Source organism: Gorilla gorilla, chromosome 14, assembly GCF_029281585.2.
Source record: "Gorilla gorilla gorilla isolate KB3781 chromosome 14, NHGRI_mGorGor1-v2.1_pri, whole genome shotgun sequence".
NCBI classification, from domain to species: Eukaryota; Metazoa; Chordata; class Mammalia; order Primates; family Hominidae; genus Gorilla; species Gorilla gorilla.
In genome coordinates, this window is record NC_073238.2 from 49,340,311 (window position 1) to 49,362,870 (window position 22,560).

The 22,560-nt window shown below is 33.3% G+C and overlaps 1 protein-coding gene across 6 annotated transcripts in view; it reads left to right on the top strand.

The window, feature by feature from the left end:
* NBEA (neurobeachin) overlaps positions 1-22,560 on the top strand; it is a 723,498-nt gene that overhangs the window by 90,736 nt on the left and 610,202 nt on the right. For all 6 annotated transcript variants that reach the window (XM_055360199.2, XM_055360200.2, XM_055360202.2 and 3 more), the window contains exons 2-6: positions 9,035-9,266; positions 13,044-13,144; positions 13,403-13,498; positions 16,688-16,809; positions 18,405-18,531. In XM_055360199.2, coding sequence (XP_055216174.2) covers positions 9,035-9,266; positions 13,044-13,144; positions 13,403-13,498; positions 16,688-16,809; positions 18,405-18,531 — 678 coding nt within the window. The remainder of the gene's footprint in view (positions 1-9,034; positions 9,267-13,043; positions 13,145-13,402; positions 13,499-16,687; positions 16,810-18,404; positions 18,532-22,560) is intronic.

Below are 22,560 nucleotides of genomic sequence, written 5' to 3' on the forward strand. Positions count from 1 at the left end.
GATAATGAGCCTCCAGCTCCATCCATATCCCCATAAGAGACATGGTATCGTTCCTTTTTATGGCTGCATAGTATTCCATCTTGTATATGTACCACATTTTCTTTATCCATTCTGTCATTGATGGGCATTTAGGTTGATTCCATGCCATTACTATTGTTAATAGTACTACAGTGAACATTTACATGTATGTGTTTTCATGGTAGAATAATTTGTATTCCTCTGGATATATACCCAGTAATGGGATTGCTGGGTCGAAAAGTAGTTTTGCTTTTAGCTGTTTGAGGAATCTCCATACTGCTTTCCACAATGGTAAAACTAATTTACACTCCCACCAACAGCACATAAGTGTTCCCCTTTCTTTACAACTTCACCAGCACCTGTTATTTTTGACTTTTTAATAATAGCCATTCTTCTTGGTATGATATGGTATCTCGTTGTTTTGATTTGCATTTCTCTAATGATCAGTTTTATTGAGCTTTTTATTCATAAGCTCGTTGGCCACACTTATGTCTTCTTTTGAAAAGTGTCTGTTCATGTCCTTTGCCCATTTTTTAGTGGGTTTTTTTTTCTCTTGTAAATTTAAGTTCCTTATAGGTTATGGATGTTAGACCTTTGTCAGATGCATAGTTTGAAAATATTTTCTTATATTCTGTAGGTTGTCTCTTTACTCCATTGACAGTGTACTCATAGTGTACAAGTGTTCCCTTTTCTTCACATTTTTGCCGGTGTTTATTATACTTGTCTTTTGAATATAAGACATTTTTAACTGGGGTGAGATGATATCTCATTGTAGTTTTGATTTGAATTTCCCTGATGATCAATGATGTTGAGCATCTTTCATATGCCCATTTGCCATTTGTATATCTTCTTTTGAGAAATTGCTATTTAAATCTTTTGCTCATCTTGGTTTGGATTATTAGATATTTTCCTATAGAGTTGCTTGAGCTCCATATGTATTCTGGTTATTAATCCGTTGTCAGATGGGTAGTTTGCAAATATTTTCTCCAATTCTCTGGATTGTCTCTTCACTTTGTTGATTGTTTCTTTTGCTGCACAGAAGAACTTAATGTGATTCCATTTGTTCATGTTTGCTTTGGTTGCCTGTGCTTGTGCAGTATTGCTGGTGAAATTTTTGCTCAGACTAGTGTCCTGGAAATTTTCTTCAATGTGTTTTTATAGTAGTTTCATGGTTTAAGGTCTGAGATTTAAGTATTTAATCCACTTTGATTTGATTTTTGTATATCATGAGAGATAGGGGTTTAGTTTCATTCTTCTGCATACAGATATCCAGTTTTCTCAGCATCATTTATTGAAGAGATTGTCTTTTCCCCAGTGTATGTTCTAGGCACCTTTGCGAAAAATGAGTTCACTGTAGGCATGTGGATTTGTTTCTGGGCTCTCTATTTTGTTACATTGGTCTCTGTGTCTGTTTTTATGCCAGTACCATGCTGTTTTGGTTACTATAGCTCTGTAATATAATTTGAAGTCAGGTAATGTGATTTCTCCAGTTTTGTTCTTTTTGCTTAGGATAGCTTTGGCTATTCTAGGTCTTTTGTGATTCCATATAAATTTGAGCATTGTTTTATCTATTTCTGTGAAGGATGTCATTGGTATTTTGATAGGGATTGCATTGAATCTATAGATTGCTTTGGATAGTGTGGATATTTTAACAATACTGATTCTTTCAATCCATAAACATGGAATATTTTTCTATTTTGGGTGTCCTCTTCAATTTATTTCATCAGTGTTTTATAGTTTTCATTATAGAGATCTTTCACTTCTTGGAGTACATTAACTCCTAGGTATTTAATTTTATGTGTGGCTATTGTAAATGGGATTACTTTTTAAATTTCTTTTTCACATTGTTCACTGTTGGCATATAGGAATGCTACTGATTTTTGTATGTTGATTTTGTATCCTGTAACTTTACTGAATTTGTTTATAATTCTAATAATTTTCTTGTGAAATCTTTAGGTTTTTTCAGGTATAAGATTCTATCATCCGCAAACAGGGATAATTTGACTTATTCCTTTCCCATTTGGATATCTTTTCTAGCTTTCTCTTGTATAATTATGCTAACTGGGACTTCCAGGACTATGTTGAATAACAGTGTTAACCATGGGTATCCATATTGTGTTCCAGATCTTAGAGAAATGACTTTTAGTTTTTCATTTTTCCCCATTCAGTATGATACTAGCTGTGGGTCTGTAGTATATGCTTTTTGTTGTGTTGAGGTATGTTCCCTCTGTCATTAGTTTTTTGAGAGTTTTTATCATGAAGGGATGTTGAATTTTATCAAATGCTTCTTTAGCATCAGTTGAAATGATCTTGTGGTTTTTCTTCATTCTGCTGATATGATGTATCAGATTGATTGATTTGTATATGTTGAACCGTCCTTGTATCCCAGGGATAAATCCCATTTGATCATGATGGGTGATGTTTCTAATGTATTGTTGAATTTGGTTTGCTATGTTTTTTGTTGAGGATTTTTGCATCAATATTCATCAGAGGTATTGGCCTGTAGTTTTCTTTATTTTATTTTATTTTATTTTTTATGTGTCTGTGACTGGTTTTGGTATCAGGGTAGTACGGGCCTCGTGGAATGAGTTTGGAAGTATTCCTTCCTCCTCTATTTGGAAGTATGCCCTTCTCCTCTATTTTTCAGAATAGTTTGAGTAGGATTAATATTAGTTCTTTAAATGTTTCGTTAGAATTCAGCAGTGAAGCTATCATTTCCTGGGCTTTTCTTTACTGGGAGACTTTTATTACAACTTCAGTCTTGTAGCTTGTTATTAGTCTGTTCAGGTTTTGGATTTCTTCCTGGTTCAATCTTGGTACTTGTATGTGTGGAGCAATTCATCCATTTCTTCTAGATTTTCCAAATAATTTGCGTGTGGTTGCTCACAGTAGCCACTAATGATCCTTTGAATTTTTGTAGTATCAGTTGTAATGTCTCCTTTTTTATTTCTGATTTTATTTATTTGGATTCTCTCTCTTAGTCTGGCTAAAGATTTGTCAATTTTGTTTAGCTTTTCAAAAAATGAACTTTTTGTTTCATTGATCTTGTATTGTTTTCTTCATTTCAGTTTTATTTATTTCTGCTGTGATCTTTATTATTTCTTTTCTTCTACTAATTTTGGATTTGGTGTGCTCTTGATCATTTAGTTCTTTAAGATGCAGCATTTGATTGTCTGTTTGATATTTTTTCTCTTTTTTGATATTGGCACTTATAAACATCCCTCTTAGTACTGCTTTTGTTGTATCCCATAGGTTTTGGTATGTTGTGTTTCTGTTATTATTAGTTTGAAGAAAATTTTCAATTTCCTTCTTAATTTCTTCATTGACCCACTTGTCATTCAGGAGCATATTGTTTAATTTCCATGTATTTGTATAGTTTCCGAAATTTCTCTTGGTGTTTCTAGTTTTATTCCATTGTTGTCAGAGAAGATGCTTTATATTATTTCATTTTTTTTGGAATGTCTCAAGATTTGTTTTGTGACCTAACATATGGTCTGTCTTTTCAGTTGATCCATGTGCTGAGGAAAAGAATGTGTATTCTGCAGCTCCTGGATGAAATGTTCTGTAAATATCTATTAGCTCAATTTGGTCTGTAGTGCAGATGAATTCTGATGTTTCTTTGCTTAGTTTCTTTCTGAAAGATGTGTCCAGTGCTGAAAGTGAGGTTTTGAAGTCTCCAGATATTATAATATTGGAACCTATATTTGTCTTTAGCTGTAATAATATTTCCTTTATATGTCTGGGTGCTCCAGTGTTGGGTGCATATATATTGAAATTGTTTTATCGTCTTGCTTAATTGACACCCTTATCTTTATATAGTGACCTTCTTTGTCTCTTTTTATAGTTTTTGTCTTGAAATCTCTTTTGTCTGATATAAGTATAGTGACTTCTGCTCTTTTTTTGGTTTTCTTTGGCATGGGATATCTTTTTCCATCTGTTTATTTTCAGTCTTTGTGTGTCTTTATAGGTGAAGTGTGTTTCTTTTAGGCAACAGACCAATAGGTCTTGCTCTTTCATCCATTTAGTTAGTCTGTGTCTTTTGATTGGTGAGTTTAGTGTATTTACATTCAATGTTATTATTAAGTAAGGATGTACTCTTGCCATTTTGTTTTTGGTTTTCTGGTTGTTTTGTGGTCTTCTTTCTTGCATTTCTGTCCTCTAGTGAAGATGATTTTCTCTGGTGATTTAGTTTCTTCATTTTTATTTTTTGTGTGTCCATTGTATATTTTTTGGTTTGAGGTTACCATGAGCCTTGCAAATACTGTCTTATCATTCATTATTTTAACCCAATAACATAACACTATTTGCATAAGCAAACAAACAAGCAAAAAGAAAACTAGTAAAAACTTGCCTTAACTTCATTTCCTTGCTTTTTAACTTTTTGTCTGTTTATATCTCATTATACTGCCTATGTCTTGAAAAGTTGTTGTAGTTATTATTTTTGCTTGGTTCATCATTTAGTCTTTCTACTTAAGATAAGACTAGTTTGCAAACCACAGTAACAGTGTTATAATATTCTGTGTTTTTCTGTGTACTTATATTACCAGTAAGTTTTGTATTTTCAGGTGATCATTTATTGCTTATTAATGCCCTTTTCTTTCTGATTGAAGTACCCCCTTTAGCATTTCTTGTAGGACAGGTCCGGTGTTGATGAAATCCCTTAGCTTTTATTTGTTTGGTAAAGTCTTTATTTCCTCTTCATGTTCAAAGGATATTTTCACTGGATATACTATTCTAGGGTAAAAGGATTTTTCCCTCAGCAATTTAAATATGTCATGCCACTGTCTCCTGGCATATACGGTTTTCACTGAAAAGTCTGCTGCCAGATGTATTGCAGCTCCTTTGTATGTTCTTGTTTCTTTTCTCTTGCAGCTTTTAGGATTCTTACTTTATTCTTGACCTTTGGGCGCTTGATTACTAAATGTCTTGAGGTGGTCTTCTTTGGGTTAAATCTTCTTGGTGTTCTATAACCTTCTTGTACTTGGATGTTTTCTCTAGGTTTGGGTAGTTCTCTGTTATTTGAAGGTTTACTCAGAATAAACTTTCTACACCTATCTGTTTCTCTACCTCCTTTTAAAGGCCAGTACCTCTTAGATTTGCCCTTTTGAGGCTATTCTGTAGATCATGTAGGCATGTGTCATTGGTTTTTATTCTTTTTTCTCCTCTGTGTGTTTTCTAATAGCCTTTCTTCAAGCTCATTATTCTTTCCTCTGCTTGTTCCAGTCTGCTCTTAAAGGACTTGATGCATTCTTAAGTATGCCAATTGCATTTTTGAACTGCAGAATTTCTGCTTGATTTTTAAAAATTATTTAAATATCTTTGTTCAATTTATCTGATAGAATTCTGAATGCCTTCTCTGTGTTATCTTGAATTTCTTTGAGTTTCCTCAACACAGCTATTTTGAATTCTCTGTGAAAGGTCACACACATATCTTTGTTTCTCCAGGATTGATTCTTGGTGCCTTATTTAGTTCATTTTGGTGAGGTCATGTTTTTCTGGATGGTGTTAATGCTAGTAGATGTTCCTCGGTGCCTGGGCATTGAAGAGTTAGGTATTTATTGTACTCTTCATTGCCTGAGCTTATTTATAGCCACCCTTCTTGGGAAGGCTTTCCAGTGACACTGTGATTCTTGCAGACTTGTAGACATCTCTTACTGCCTTGATGGTTTTGGGCAAGATCTGGGATAATTCTCTAGATTACCAGGCAGAGTCTCTTGTTCTCTTTCCTTACTTTCTCCCAAGCACACAGAGTCTCTCTCTCTTTCTGTTCTGAGACACCTAAAGCTGGGGCTGGTATGACGTATGACACAAGCACCCCTATGACCACCACCACCATGGCTGTGCTGGGTCACACGTGAAGCAAGCACAGTGCTGGGTCTTGCCCAAGGCCTGCCTTAATCGCTCCTTGGCTATAGCCTATGTTCACTCAAGGCCCTAGGGCTCTACAATTAGCAAGTAGCAAAGCTAACTGGGCCTATGTCCTTCTCTTCAGGGTGGCAAAGTCCCCCTGGCCACTAGCGGGTCCAGAGATGCCATATAGGAGTCTGGGACTAGAGTCTTAGAAATCTTAGAAACCTTAGAAATCTACCTGGCATTCTGTTGTATTGCGGCTGAGCTGGCACTCCAACCACAAGACACAGTCCTTCCCCTTTTCCACTTTTCCCCTTTTCCCCTTTCCAAAGGCTGAGGAGCCTCATGCCTTAGCCACTGCCACTCCTGGCCATGAGGAGGACTGCCAAAGTACCACCGACATTCCCTTAAGGACCAAGGGCTCTTCTATCAGCTTGTGGTGAATGCTGCCTGGCCTGGACTCACCCATCAGGGCAGTAGGCTCCCCTTTGGCTCAGGGCAGGTCTAGAAATGCTGTCTTAATAGTCAAGTCCTAGAATTGGGGACCCCAAGAGCCCACTTGGTGCTCTACCCTACTGTAGTGTTGTTGGTACCTAAGATACAAGACAAAGTCCCCTTTACTCTTCCTTCTGTTTTTATCAAGCGGAAGGAGTTTTGCCCCATAGCCACCACAGCGGGTAATGTGCATAGTCTCACCTGAAGCCAACAAGTCTCAGAAACTCACCAAGGCCCTCAGCGTAGTACCTTGGTATCACTGCTGGTTATTCAGGACCCAAGGGCTCTTCAGTTAGCACATGATGAATGCTGCCCAGACTGGGTCCTTTCCTTCAAGGCAGTGGGTTTCCTTCTGGCCCAGGGTGTATCTAGAAATGTCATCCCAGAGCTAGAGCCTGGAACAAGGGCCTCATGACCTCAGGGTGCCCTATTCTTCTGTGGCAGAACTGGTAAACAAGATGCAAGACAAACTCCTCCCCACTCTTCCCTCTCCTCTTCTCAAGTAGAAGGAAGGGGTTTCTTTTGTATCCACAAGCTGTGCAGTCTGAGGTTAGGGGAGGGGTGATGCCAGCATTCCCTTAGCTGCCCCAGCTGGTATCTCAGTATGTCCATGCCACTTTAGTCCACTGTGTTTGGGCCTAGTTCAGCACTAGGACTTACCTATGAGGTACAGTCCTCTTGGCCTAGACTGCCTTTCAAGTTTACTTAAACACCAAGAGCACTCTGGCCTTTGGTACTGAGGTTTTCAGGCACTCAGGTTTGGACTGCTGGTATCAGTGATTCCCCTCTGGCTAGGGCTGGTTGAGATGCCTTCTTGTGGGTGGACGTCAGCTTAGTTTGGTCAGGTTTTCCTTTATGCTATAACAAGATGGCCCCAGGTTCAGTGCCTCACAATTGCTCTGTTCTCCCTTCACCAGCACCCAGAGATGCTCTTGGCACCAAGCCATGCTGCTGGGGTCAGGGAGGGGTGGCGTCAGAGACTCAGAACTGTTTTTCTATCTTTTCAGTGTCTCTTTCAGTGATATGAGGTTAAAACCAGGTTCTGTGGGTGCTCACATGTTTTTTAGCTCTTATGAAGATGCTTTTTTCTGTGTAGTTGTTTGTTAACTTAGTGTCCTTGTGGTAGGGTTAGAGGGACGATCTGTGGAGTTTTCTGTTCTGCCATCTTGCCTCACCTCCCTCCTAAAAAATATTCTTAAATGAGATTGTAATATTTATATGAACTTGCATGAAGGCAGAATTCTTGTGTTTGGCTCCTGAGTCTCTTACCCATTTTGTAACATTCTTCAACATACTTTTAACTCTGTGCCTATGATTCCTTATCTGTAAAATGAAGATGATAATAGTGTCATAATAGATGTAAAACATGTAAAACAATACTAAATGCCATGTAAGGTTAAGTGGTGGTATTATTACTATTTATCCTATTTACATCATATTCTGTGGTCATCTGTCAGTATTTGTGAATACCTTTCAGTGACAGGAAATTAATTTTACTTCTTGATCCTAATTCTACTCCCTGTCTGTTCCTAATCTTGTTTTGCCTTTGCTTCCTCTTTTCTCATCTACTCATATTTTATGTCTTCCTTCATGCTTTATATAACTTTTAGCCACCTTCAGTGTTTTTTGGAATAAAGTAATGTATGCATACATACATATACATCTTTGTTCCTAGAATTTAGCACTGTTAGTGCGTGGTTTTTATCTTGGACATTCATATATTCTAGTTCCAGAACAGTAACTTCTAGACCTTAATAAATTATTTATTGAATGAACAAAGGAATCAATGACTTCAAATTTGTCAGACGTTGTATATGATTATTATTTTATTCCTAAATCTTATCGTTCTTTAGACCAAAAGGATATCCAGTTTGACAGTGTTCTTTTTTAAGAATGATGCTTTTAACTGAATATAATAGTTCCTATGGGATTCGATCAACAGAGAGTAAAAGAGTATTATTATGTTATTTTATTCTATGTGTATTTGTCTATTACTGTACTTAAAATACCAAATGGGAGGGGCAGTATGACTTTGGACTCATTTGCCATAATGCTGAAGTCAAATGTGTTGCTGTTAACTCAGCTTTCTTTTACCCAATTCACATTTGTGCTTTTAAAAAAAAAGCATTACAAGACCTTGCATACTTCTGTTCAACTTATTTTTTAACATTCATTTCATTATTTCAATATTTCTTATAAGTTGTATCAGTTTCATATTTCTTTATCTTCTATATATGGAGATTATGCCCCAGTTATATCTCTTTGTCTGTAAGACTAGTAATGTCAAAAAAAAATGAATTTCATGTCTTAAAATTTATCCTTAGTAAATTCTGTATTTTCTGTTGATTATCCCTTTTAAAGGCCAAACCCTCTTTTTAGGAATTTTTCCTGAATCTCACTCAGGAATCACATGCTGTAGTTTGCTCTATTTTACTAGATTTGAAATCACCCTTTTCCATTTATGTGAAAATTAGATTTCTGTTTGCTAGTTTCGATGCTCACAACACCTTTCACTTATCTTTAGCTCTTATACTTTTGATCAAAATTAATTTTATACCAGAATCCTTGAAATTTTTTAGAGTAGTAGCTTTGAATTCTTGTTATTATTTCATTCTACTGTCATCAGTAACCTCCCATGTTAACACTATTGTTTCTTTCGGTTTACTTTCAGCTGGTTGGTGGAGAATTTGACTTGGAGATGAACTTTATTATCCAGGATGCTGAGAGTATAACATGTATGACAGAGCTTTTGGAGCACTGTGATGTAACATGTCAAGCAGAAATATGGAGCATGTTTACAGCCATTCTACGAAAAAGTGTTCGGAATTTACAGACTAGCACAGAAGTTGGGCTAATTGAACAAGTATTGCTGAAAATGAGTGCTGTAGATGACATGATAGCAGGTATGGGGTTGTCTGAAAGGAAAGTATAACTTAAATGTTTGTAAAGTTTCACATACTTCTCTTTATATTCTATAGGTAATGTAGATTTGTTGACATTACTTTGATTTAAAATAAATGGAAATGTGTGGAAATTTTACTTTTTATATTAATGGAAAACCTGAAGAGTGCAAGAAGAAAAACATACTTACTATAGTAGACAAACATAATTACTAATGTTGTTTTCTAAATTTTAGAAAATCTCAGTACCATGGAGTGCTATGAAATCTATCAGAAAAATAAACAGTATTTTTATGTAGTATTTCATTAAGCTTTTACATAATTAAAATACCACAATAGATATTACAGTTCTGTATAATGAGCATTTTACCAAATTCTTCTAGTTCTGTGCCCCTCAATCTGGCATATATGCAGCTATGACAGGAGTTACTAAAAGCCTTAGATAAGCATGGTGTATCTTTTGGATATGTCCATTTTGGAAGAAACTTTTGTATTAAAATAAACTAATATATTATGGTCTAGAACATAAAATTCACCAAGAATTTCAAGATAAAAATACTAATGTTTTGCTTGTTTGGGTGATTTCAAAGAATAACTTTGAAATCTATAATTTTTTCACCACCAACCCTTTACTACCTTGCATGCTCATTCTCCTGTGTGGCTACATGCATTTCAGAAAAGTGTTTTGAATATTATTCCAGAGCAAATATCATTCCAGAAAATAAGTTTAAAGTTTGAAATGTTTATTTTTTGTAAGCCACGAATCTTCAGCGTAAGTATCTTCTGACATAAAAGCATTTTCATAATTATAAAAGTGCTGATATTACCCTCCACAGTATTATACCTGATCCTGGAAAGTAGTTCAGATACCAGAGAATACTCTTTTAACATTTTGGCTTATGCATTTCATTATTTCTAAAATTTATGAAACAAAACATTAAACAAGAATGGAATGAAAAATGGCTTAAAAAAGAATGCAAAATTGCAAAAAGAATGCTTTGAATTTAAATATTTCAAAAAATTTGATTTTCTGAGAAAATATATTAAAAATCATATCTAATTACCTTCAGGGTGGCATATATCTTTTTTTAGAATGATTTAGCAGTCCCTGTATTGGGTACTGATGGCTAACTTGATGAAAAATGAGATTCAGACATCTATTTCTTAAAATACCTTTTTAATAAAGATATATTAATAGTAGCATTTCTATAAATTCTAGAGTTACTTAATAGGAATTTATTAATATAGACTTATGTGTACACATGTTTTATAGAATATCATATGATCTTTTAATTCTTACATCTGAGCTTAAGCTCTTAATTTTTTTTTTGTAAATTGGCTGCTACTCTATGGAGTGCAGTTTAGAGAATGAGCCAAAATTACATGCATAGTAGTTTACTGGTACATAATTCATCAGCACTGAAATGTGAAAGTGACAGTGAAGATGATTGTACCATAGAAGTTCATATCTTGACATTGCTATTACATAAAGCTCCTTAATTCTTTTATCTTTTTCTCAGTAATAATATTAATAACAAAATTTTTCACTTTTTGTAATTTCTAGCATTTCCCTTCAAAAGAGCTTGATGATGGAAAGATATGAGAAAAGAGAATAAATGTCAGAAAAATACCTCTGTCTTACTTTTTAATAGAGAAATTAAACTTTACGTATTATACTAAGGAAGAACCAGTAGCCACTAAAACACTACTAACAGTTCATATCTGAATGTATTGTAGTATGTTAAATTCAATGGGGTACTTTTTATTTAATAATGTAGTAAAAGTGTCACTAAAAGGTGGCTAAATAAAACATTTTATAGCAAATTGATAAGAAAATTTCTTGGTCTTAGTATTTTTTTCTTTAAAAAAAAAATCATTTCTAATTACTTTCAATCCTGTTCTCCAGCAAGGAAGACCTTCTATAATAAAATTAAACTGAGCTGCTTGGTTGTGTTACATATACAATATATAAGTAATTTGTATTTTTTCTCTTTTAAAAATGATTTCTGATTACTTTTAATCTTGTTCTCCAGAAAAGACCTTCTGTAATAGAATTAAACTGAGCTGCTTGGTTGTGTTACATATACAATATGCAAGGAATTTTTAAAAATTTATAATTAAATACAAATTTAATAGATTACTTTTTGTGATGTACATGGGAGATAAGATAAAGATGAAGTCTTGTATAACCTGAAAAAATTTAAACGTTGCAAATATTTTTTAAAGTTTTTTTAAAAGTATTTTATGTAAACCTTTAAGAAATCTTCTGTAAAGGTTGCCATTGCAGCTAATTGCTTAAAAATACTTCATATTATAGCAACATTAAATGGACTAAGAAAAAAATACTTCATATTAGCTTAGGATTTTTATAGTACTTAAATTTTTTTGTAGAAACACACTTTTTGACCTATATGTACTAATATTTTAATACATTTTTGTTGCTTCAGTGATGACATGTTTTATTTCATTAAAATATCACTCTGAAAGTGGCATATCCACTGTCACAATTTTGTCATAGAGATTACTTATTGTGTGTGAAATAAAATTATTTAATTATTAATTGATTATTAATTGATGAAAATAAGCATCCTAAGTTTCAATTTTGAAATATACAAATGACAAATATTTTTTAAAGTCTCAAATTCCAGTTATTAATCTGTGATATGATATTGAATAATATACATTATATATCAGTACTAAGTATTTCAGCTTACCCTAACCTAACCTTTTTATTAATTGATTATAAGCTTTTAGAATATATATGTATTGCTTTGTAATAACCTTTGTAGTATGTTTCATTCTTAAGAAGTGCTTTAGAAATTGAGAAAATGAAGTATAAATGTTTAGATGTTCAATTTCTTGCAAAGAACAATGACAGAAAAAGTATTAATCACAATATGTAGAGAAAGCAATCAGAGACAAGAGATTAAATGTATAATTTTTCTCATTATTAGGTGTGCTGGTGTGTCTGTTATATGCACATAAACACTCACACTAGCATGATGGATACCACTATTAATGTATTTAAATTACACTTCTACTTATAGACTAGTGTGTAAGAGTGAGGGTTCTGAAGCTATACTGTCTGGGTTTGAATCCTGATTCTACCACTTGCTAGGTCTATGTTCTTGGGCAATGGGAATAAATTGTCTGTGCCACAATTTACTCATTTTAAAAGGGGATAATAATGGTACTTACCTCATAGGCTTGTTAGGAGGATTTGTGAGGTTAGTATCTGTAAACCACTTGGAATAATGTCTCACTTGGAGTAAGTGGTAAAAATTGCTAATGGGCCAAGGAATATACCAAGAATATATTAAGAATAGATAATTCTGAAAGACAATATAGTCAGCTGTTACTTTTTCATTTGACAATAACCAGTTTGCAATTTTAAATCTTTGTACATTTGCATATTTTACCTACCTTTCCCTGCACACAGCAGGCTGTGTTGTGGGGTGTGTGTGTGTGTGTGTGTGTGTGTGTGTTCTGGGAATATGTAAAATCTATTTTACATTTCTGCTAAGACAGCTTAATTGCGGTGGTAATTTAATGGGGGAAAATCATGTAATTCAAATAAATTATTTTGGTTATTTAATGAGTTAAAAATTGTTAATTGGAATGGCTATTCATGAGGACATTTAGCTGTATTAGATACATATATATATAGAGAGAGAGAGAGAGAGAGATGACAATGATAACTTTTATCTTTCAAAAAGTATATTACCTTGACAGATGGCAGCTCATGACTAGAGTTCAGAATAACTTTATTTTCCTTTGAAGATCTTCTAGTTGATATGTTGGGGGTTCTTGCCAGCTACAGCATCACTGTCAAGGAGTTGAAGCTTTTGTTCAGCATGCTTCGAGGAGAAAGTGGAATCTGGGTAAGCTGTGGTCAGAGGGAAAGGTATTCAGTATCAGTCCATTAATACTTAATGTTCAAAAGTTTGTCTCTAGAGAGCTATATACTTGAATTTATAATGGAAATTGCTTTCTTCTTAAATGATTTAGTAAATGTTTTGTAAATGATTTAAAATTAATTTTTCTCTCTAGTTAGAAAACAGTCCAATGGCTAACATGGTATATTAAGTATGATTGCTAAATTTCTACAATGACATTTCTTTCTTTTATTGTTTCCCCAGCCAAGACATGCAGTAAAATTATTATCAGTTCTTAATCAGATGCCACAGAGACACGGTCCTGATACTTTTTTCAATTTCCCTGGTTGTAGTGCTGCGGTAAGTTTTAAATACGTGTGCTGATTTTTATTTATTTATTTTTAGGTCAACTTTAGTAAGGTTTAATTTACATATAATAAAATTTACCAGTTTAGAAAGCACAACTTGATGAGTTTGGAAGTCGTACAACCACTACTATATAATGATTTGAACAATTTCGTCACTCCCCAAAATTCCCTTGTGCCTGTTGGAAGACATTCCCCTCTACCCATCCCCACTCCTTACTACTTCTGATTTACTTTGTATTCCTATAGTTTTGCCTTTTCTAGATTGTCATATAAATAAAATCATACAGTATACAGTGTTTTTGTTTTGTTTTGTTTTGTTTTGTTTTGTGTTTTTGATGGAGGCTTGCTGTCACCCAGGCTGGAGTTCAGTGGCGTGATCTCGGCTCACTGCAACCTCTGCCTCCCGGGTTCAAGCAATTCTCCTGCCTCAGCCTCCCAAGTAGCTGGTATTACAGACTCCCACCACTGTGCCTAGCTAATTTTTGTATTTTTAGTAGAGACAGGTTTCACCATGTTGGCCAGGCTGCTCTCAAACTCCTAACCTCCTGTTTGCCCGCCTAGGCCTCCCAAAGTGCTGGGGTTACAGGTGTGAGCCACCGCACCCGGCCTGGTATATAGTCTTTTGTGTCAGGCTTCTTTCACTTACCATGATGCTTTTGAGATTTTTCCATGTTGTAGTTTTAATTACTGTTTTATTCTGTTCTCTCTTTTTTTGAGTAGTATGGCATTTTATGGATATACCACAGTTTGTCTGTCCTATCCATTCACTAGTTGATGGACTTTTGGGTTTCTAGTTTTTGGCTGTTATAAATAAAATTGCTGTGAACATTTGAGCACAGGTCTTTCTATGGACATATGTTTTCTTATCTTTCGATTAAATACCTGAGTGAGATTGCTGGATTTTATGGTAACTGCCTGTTTACTTTCATGAGAAACTGTCTACTCGTTTTCTGTATTAGAACATTGTACATTCCTATAAGCAGTGTATGAGGGTCCCACTTGATCTGCATCCTGAACATTTTCAGTCTTTTAAATTTGAGGCATTTAAATGGTTATGTACAGTAGTCCCGCCTTATCCATGGGGGATATATGTTCTAAGACTGGCTCAGTGGATACCTGAAACTGCGGATGGTACTGAACCATCTATATAATACATATTATGGTTTTTTCCTCTACATACATACCTGTGATAAGGTTTAAATTACTAACTGCGCACAGTAAGAGATTAACAACAATAATAAAATATAACAATTATAGCAATACATTACAGTAAAACTTTTGTGAGTGTTGTGTCTCCCTCCCTCCCCTCCTTCTTTGTTTTTCTCTCAAAATATCTTAATGTACTGTGCTCACCTGTTTTTGGACTGTGGTTGACCATGGGTAACTGAAACTATGAAACCACAGATAAGAGGGGATCTACTGTAGTGGTACCTCATCATAGTTTTAATTTTGCATTTTATTCATGACTGATGATGATGAGCATTTTTTCATGTGTTTATTGGCCATTCTTATGTCTTCATTTGTGATGTTTCTGTTCACATCTTCTGTTCATTTAAAAGATTTGGTTGTTTTTCTTATTATCTTAAGAGTTCATTATATATTTGGAATGTAAGTTCATCTATTAGATCAAGGTAAAATATTCCCTGTTTTAAAAAGTCAAGAAAAGTTATATATTATTTGATAATAAAATGTTATTTATATTGTATGATAATAAAACTGCCTGAACTAATTGCTTAAATACTAAAATCCGAAAGGTTAGTATAGGGTTTAACTCTTCATTTGAAATAGTGTGTGTGTGTGTGTGTGTATGTGTGTGTGTGTATTTTTTTTAACAGCAAGCACTTAGAAATCTTTGACTACTTTGAGATTATTTATTGCCACCTACATCTTCAGTCATTATGCTTGGAGTAGATTACATTCCTTACTCTTGAAGAACTCTGATGGCTAGATATGCAAATACAGCTTGCTACAATAAGAGTTATAAATGATACTGTAGATTTAGGTATGGGAACAAAACTATGGGAACACAATTGAAAAGAGAAACCACGCTAGGTTGAAGTCCAGAAAAGCTTCACATATGAGGAAACATATTAGTCTGCTATTAAAGAATAAATGAGATTTTGTTGGAAGGAAGAATGATTTGGATAGAAGCAACACGATGTATAGGAAGAGGAACTGTAAAAGAGCTAGTGGAATAGCTGGTATATTTAGATGTACTTTGGAATGTGGGGTTGGGTAGTAGAGGAGGATAAAATCAGAAGGGTTTGTTGGAGCCATAGCACGTGGGAAGTCCTGTATAACCTGAAGAAATTTAAATTTTATTCTGAATGCAGAAGATTTTTGACATGGAAGGTCCGTGTTGTATTTGAGAAAGGCCATTATCAGCAACATGAAAGATCTGTTTGAGGAACAGATTAATTTTAAAATCATAATGGGTAATTATCTTTTATGTAGAATTTGGATAAAGTCTAGGAAAATAAATCCATTTACACATTTCTTGAAGTCAGGTGAAATAATCAGCTACTTTCTTATTTATTCCTTAGAATGGCTACATTTTATTTGATTGCTATTTTCAAGGGAGTCCTATATTACTCCTTTTCTGCTTATGAATGGATCTGAATCCTTTTTGGTTATAAATATCAGTAGTTAAGTTTCTGAGTAATAAATGTCATACTTTGCCTTTCTTAGTTTCAATGTTGTTAGCATTATGAACATTATCTCTTAATGCTTGCATTTCTTCAATATTGATTCCATTAACATTTTCTAGCTCAGTCATTTTTGGCTTTAAATATTCAATCTCCTTTAACCAAATGGATTACTACTGAAAACCTAGTGTAAACCACAGAAAACTGAAATTGGGAGGCTTATGTATAAGAGACTGTATACTGATGAAACTAGATGGCGACTTCTTGGAGTATAGTCTGAAACCTGCTATGTAATCTAGAGATAAAATCTAATTCACTGAGCATTTAAAAATTGAATGTTTCTGTAATCAACAAATACTATTTAGGTGTACTGAGATTGTTTTCATAAAATACTAGCTCTTATTTTATGGATTTGTTTGTGATTTTCTGGTATTTATACTTTGATTGTTATTTAATCTGCAAAAGCCATATTTGACCTTAGCTACTATCACATTTCTTTAACTGATACTTTTGTACCTTTTCTCATTGCCTTGTAGGCAATTGCCTTGCCTCCTATTGCAAAGTGGCCTTATCAGAATGGCTTCACCTTAAACACTTGGTTTCGTATGGATCCATTAAATAATATTAATGTTGATAAGGATAAACCTTATCTTTATTGGTAAGTAATATGTTTAATTTTAGGACTTTTTTCTTTAAGTACTTGAATTCTATAAATGTATAGTCTCAAGGCAACTTAGATAGAATATATGTATATATGTATATATGTGTGTATAATATATGCTAGAACTGTGAAGACACTGTAAATCAGTTTTATTTATGTATGTATATATGCATTTATTTTGCTATTGATTCTAGGTCATCTGCTTCATGATTATCATTCTTTTTCAATTACAGTTTAAAAGTCAAAGGTACAGACTTTCTGTTCCAGTCTCCTTCAGTGTATATCAGTTGTGGGATTTTTAGTGAGGATTGCTGGTCCCTGAAAAAAATTCCAAACTTTTACCAGATTTCATTCATTTTTGCCTTTTCACTTACTTTGTTCTATGAGCATAACTGACATATGCTTTAAAATTGTTGATAATAACTATGTAAGAAATTATAAGATAAGATTATTTGGTGTAGACAACTAGAATGAGTTGATCAACCTAACAAATGGGTTGATCTGTAAGGGTTGAAAGCTTGGTAATTTTAGTATGCCAGTAATACACAGTACAGCATACTTAACAATAAGTACTTCAAACATTCATTGATTGCCATACTGTATGCTAGGCATTGTAAGTGTTTATATATATGATCTCATTTAATACTTGCAGTACTCTGAAATAAGACTGCCTGTGTTCAAGTTCTGGCTTTACCACCTACTATTCACCCTGTACTTTTGGTGTCTTCAACTATACCAATGAGGATAGTAATAGTGTCTATCCCATAGGATTTAATGAGAGAATCATATTTAAAGCTCTTTGTGTAATGGCTGGGTCAGAAATGTGAACACAGAAATATGTGAGCTATTACTGTCTTCTAAGCTCTATTATAAAATATATATGGATAAAATGAGACCAAGTTTTAAATAAGCATCTGAACTTCCAAACATAAATGGGGTTGGACTGCAAAGTGGTCATTTTGGGAGATCATACATTAGTTTCAGTGGTATCTGCATTTTTCAATGATTAAACATTTTTCTACATCGTGATTAAATTTACAGCTAAGGGAAATGCTCTTGTAGAAGAAAACAACTATATTTCATAGTTACATCTTTTTAATTTTTTAAACTAAAAATGTACTGCTTTGCTTGATCAACTGTATCATTTATCAAACTTGACTCTGACCAAGTTTTTTTTTCTTTTCCTTTTTAATTTGTAAGCTATTTTCAAAGGTATACCAGAATTAGAGAGCAGGTTGTTATTTAAAATGTGAACTTTGTGTAAATGTGTTCTGTATTTGCTGATTGCAAATGGTCCTTAAAGTCTACTTGGTGGTAGGCTTTTGTTGGCAATTAATTTGTTTTTAAGTATTTCTGAGATTTTAGATTGAAATACTAAAAGCTGTCATAGTCTTTTATTTCCTAGTTTAAATTTCTTATATTTACTTATAACTAAACCTTTTATATTTTTGTTTAGTTTTTATTTGACACATATTAAACTGCTTCTACTGTACAGGGAAATAAGTTTTATTTTTATAAGAATGTTTAATAGCCATTAGGTGTTTAGTTCTTTTTATCAGAGGATATTATACTATTCTCAGTTGTCTTTGCAGTTTTCGTACTAGCAAAGGAGTTGGTTACTCTGCTCATTTTGTTGGCAACTGTTTAATAGTCACATCATTGAAGTCCAAAGGAAAAGGTTTTCAGCATTGTGTGAAATATGATTTTCAACCACGCAAGGTAGGTAAAAGTAAATATTTTTATAACTCACCTGTTATGACAGAATTCTTAACTCTCCTTTTATGAGCTCTGTAGTATTCTCTTTCACTGGTTTTCCTATGCTTTTAATGGTTTTCTCTTATTCTTGTCTGCATTTCCTTTTTACTTTTATGTCTAATTTTTGTCTTCTATAAGATCAGTGTTTTGATCTCTTGTGGTGTATTTCTCTTACACTCTCTCATTATCTCAGTCTGATCTGTTTTATGGCATTCTTTCAATAGATACTTATTATTTACTGAGTATTGGATACCATTGTAGGCACTAGGGATTAATAAATATTTGCCTTTTTTTTTTAAAAAGTTAAATGTTAAACCCCCAGATTAGCAATGCACAGACACATTTTTTTGTGGGAGATTCACCTAATCCTAGTAGTTCTGAATATTGTTTCCTGAGATTGAAGGTTTTGTTAATTTCTGATGCTTTAATAATGCTGGCTTCAAGGAGAGGAATGTTGCTGTACTGTTAGTTTTGGCTCATGAAATGTGTCTTTACTTAATATCCCAAATAATAGCAGAGACAAGGCCAAAACACATTTTAAAAACTGCTCTAAAGAGAAAATGCAGAGAACTGTGCAACTGTATGATTAGAATTATAAGAGATAATTCATTCATAATCAGGTAGCATTTTCTAGAGAGATTTTCCTGCCTGAGTACCAGACTCCATCTTTGTGTCAGAATAACAAACCATCTGAAAATCCAGATGAAAGAAAACCAGGACAGAGTGCATAGGAGTTCCCGTCACACATGTTTAAGGCTTTATTCCCCTTCCAGGTTCAGGGTTCTTTCTTGGGTATATGACAGTGAGATTGTCAACGTTTTTTAGGGCACACTGCCTCCTCCTAACAGAAATATTGCCTTACCCTTTGTGATTAATGGTACAATCATAACAGATATGATGAACCCAAATGTGGTGAGGGGGAGATCTTTATTTCTTTTTCGTATCTTTTTTGTTTGTTTTCTTGTTGCTTATGATCTGATATGTGTCTTCCCATATACGGAAAAATATATTATTTTGGGTGGCATTTTCAAAAATTTGTTTAGATTTTACATGATTCTAATAAAAATATTTGCTTTATATTTAATGTCAGTTATTGTCATTTCTATTAAAGAATATCAATTTAACAGTTATTCATTAACATATACTTAGAAAATGATTTAAAAAGCAATGATTCTGAATAAATATATTCATTGATTATAATGGTGTATTCTTTCTTTTTTAATACAAATTGATTATTTTAATACCAATCACATTGCCTTTGCTCTGGAAATTCTGTTTTATTAGAATTAAGGTGAGACCAAGATAGTTTGCTAAAAGTGCCAAATTATTTTGAATTTCAGTGGAATAGATTAGAAGTACAGTTGTTGGTATTATAATTTTTCATGTTAGGATTGTGTGTTTTTTAACAAATATTCTAGGTAACTTTTCTCATCAGACAATTTTAGGAAACGGTGGTTTAAAGAATATACAGGCAAACAATTAGAGTGAAGTTATAACCAAATGAAATTGTCATTAACCAATAAAAAGCACTTTAACCCATTTGTTCTCACTTTTTCTATTTTGTGTCTTCTTCACTGTTCACTTTCGGAAAACACATTCTCCTTTGTAAAGCTCTCAATATGCAGTGAATCTAAGGGGTCTAGTTAGGAGCAGGGACAGAGAGTGATGTGGATTTTAAAAAGTCTTTTGTGAAGATTCTTACAAACCTTGAAAAGTCATAAATATTTGCTTTTACTGTGTTTCATTATTCAAAATAAATTCATTCTCTTGTTTATTCCTTTCTTTAATTTTCCGTAGATGCCCTAGCTAAGTTGTTGTTATCCTTCCTAATAAGAGATTTACTGGCCTTTCAAAAAGAAATCTTTACATTAAAGCTTTTGCTTTCCCAGCTATACCACTTAACCGGCTGTTAGAACTTGTGAAAACGGATATAAACCATTAGCATGTTACCTAATGGTAATATGTGCTCTAGACATATTAGCTACTATTGATATCATGCTGTACTTTTTAATCTTCAATTTATTTTCATATCTTCAATTTATAATACATATCTTGTGGATTCTTAATATGGATCTTTTTATTCCTTATTACTGGTTGTGTCTTTCTTTTATAAATTTCTTTTTGAGTCTCAAACTAAATGCAGACTTCAGTATATATACATAATATCACTATGCACACATAGTTTCCAAGTTTATTTTTATTTTCTTTAGTCAAAGTATATCAGATCAAAAGTTAGGCTTTTTTTTTTTTTTAACCATTGAAAAACTCATTTGTGTCTGTTATCTGTAGAGTACAGTTTGGTGTACCAAGGAAAGAGAAAAGTTACTTTTCTTGTAAATAAGTACTATGGTCTTTACTGAGATCAGCTCATTAATCAGTGCATTTGTTTATTCATTCATTTAATTTTATCATATATTATTGTTACAACCCAAAGCAAACCTTGATAAACTCCAAATCTGATTAATTTTTCTGTATTAATTATCTTAAGTTAATGGTACCCTTACCCATCTAAGTGAAAATTGGAAGCCATCTTAGACTCCCATCTTAGACTCCCCTTTTATATGTTAACACTTCCTATCAGTTCTGTTAGTTAATTCCCATCCTCATTTAAAAATTATGAGTGCCTTTGTCTTAGTTCCGTAGCTTATGGTGTCTTACCTAAACCTTTGCAGTGGTTTTTCAATTTTATCTTTATCCACACTTGCCTGCCTATCTCACCTCCACATTGCTGCCAGTTATTTTCTTTAACTGTGGAGCAGATCGTTTAACTTTCCTGCTCAGAATTATTTAGTTATACCACATTATGCAAAAAACAAAGGCCTAAAGGTCTGTTTACAATCTGGTCTTTGCCTGTTTTTGTTTTTGTGTTTTTCCTGCTAAACCTACACACTGAGGAAAGTTTTGTCAAGCATCTGTGCTGTATTGTATTAAGATTCTGCCTGGAATGTTTTTTTAACCCCTGTCTACTGAGCAGTTCCTTTTCATCCTTCAAGCTTAGTCTTACAGTTCATTTTATTCTTTTAGTGAATATTTCTATGATAGTCTTTCTTCTCTATTTGTCTTTCCTTCCCAGTTACTTATAGTATTTACTTTTATTACTCCCAAATCTGTATTTTAGATACTCTCTATTCTCATAACTGTTTCTCTAGTGAAACTTCCTTGAGTGTGTATATGTTGTCCGTCTTTATATACCCATGATCCAAGGTTGGGACAGGGTACTTGGCATAAAGTAGGCTCAGTACATTTTTTGAATGAATGAATGCCTCTGAAAGGTAAATAATAATCAATTTTAGCATAAACGAACCTCATCATGGGACATAGTAGATAAAAACAAAATAGAAGTTTAGTCAATGGTATGTTATTTATGGGTGCCAAATACATTGGGAACTTTTCCTCATAGTTTTCATACATTATCTATTTACAATATTCACAAGGAATCCACAAAGTAGGCATTATTATTCCCCTTTTTCAGAGATGAAAATAGGTTCAGAGATACTAAGTAATTTGCCAAAAGCCATAGAGCTAGTAACTTGGGAATCCAATTCATGTCTTTATGAAGTAAAATTCTTCCTGCCCAGTACATTATCAGGAGTAGTAAGAACTCAGTAAGTATTGTTTGAATGAGTACTTTTTTTAATAGTAAGTACACCAATAAGTATAATAATACATCTAGTATTTATCTTAAAACTGTCTTTGGGCAGGAAATCTTTTCCTATATGTAGGCATTTATTCGTGTCTCTTCTCTTTAGAAATGCAAAGTTTACACATTTTATTCCACAATATGAAGTTTGTGTCTTCTGTGTTATTTAGATAGCATTCTGGTTGAATATTTTCAAATTCAGTGAAGGTAATATATGCAAACTTTAATTCTTATACTTGTAAAATTCTATAAGATTTTCCTTAAATTTATTTGACACTCTTTTTACGTTTTTTTCTTGATAATTTTGTAATATTTAGAAACAATTGTTAAATGAATACTTTAAAGATTTTCTC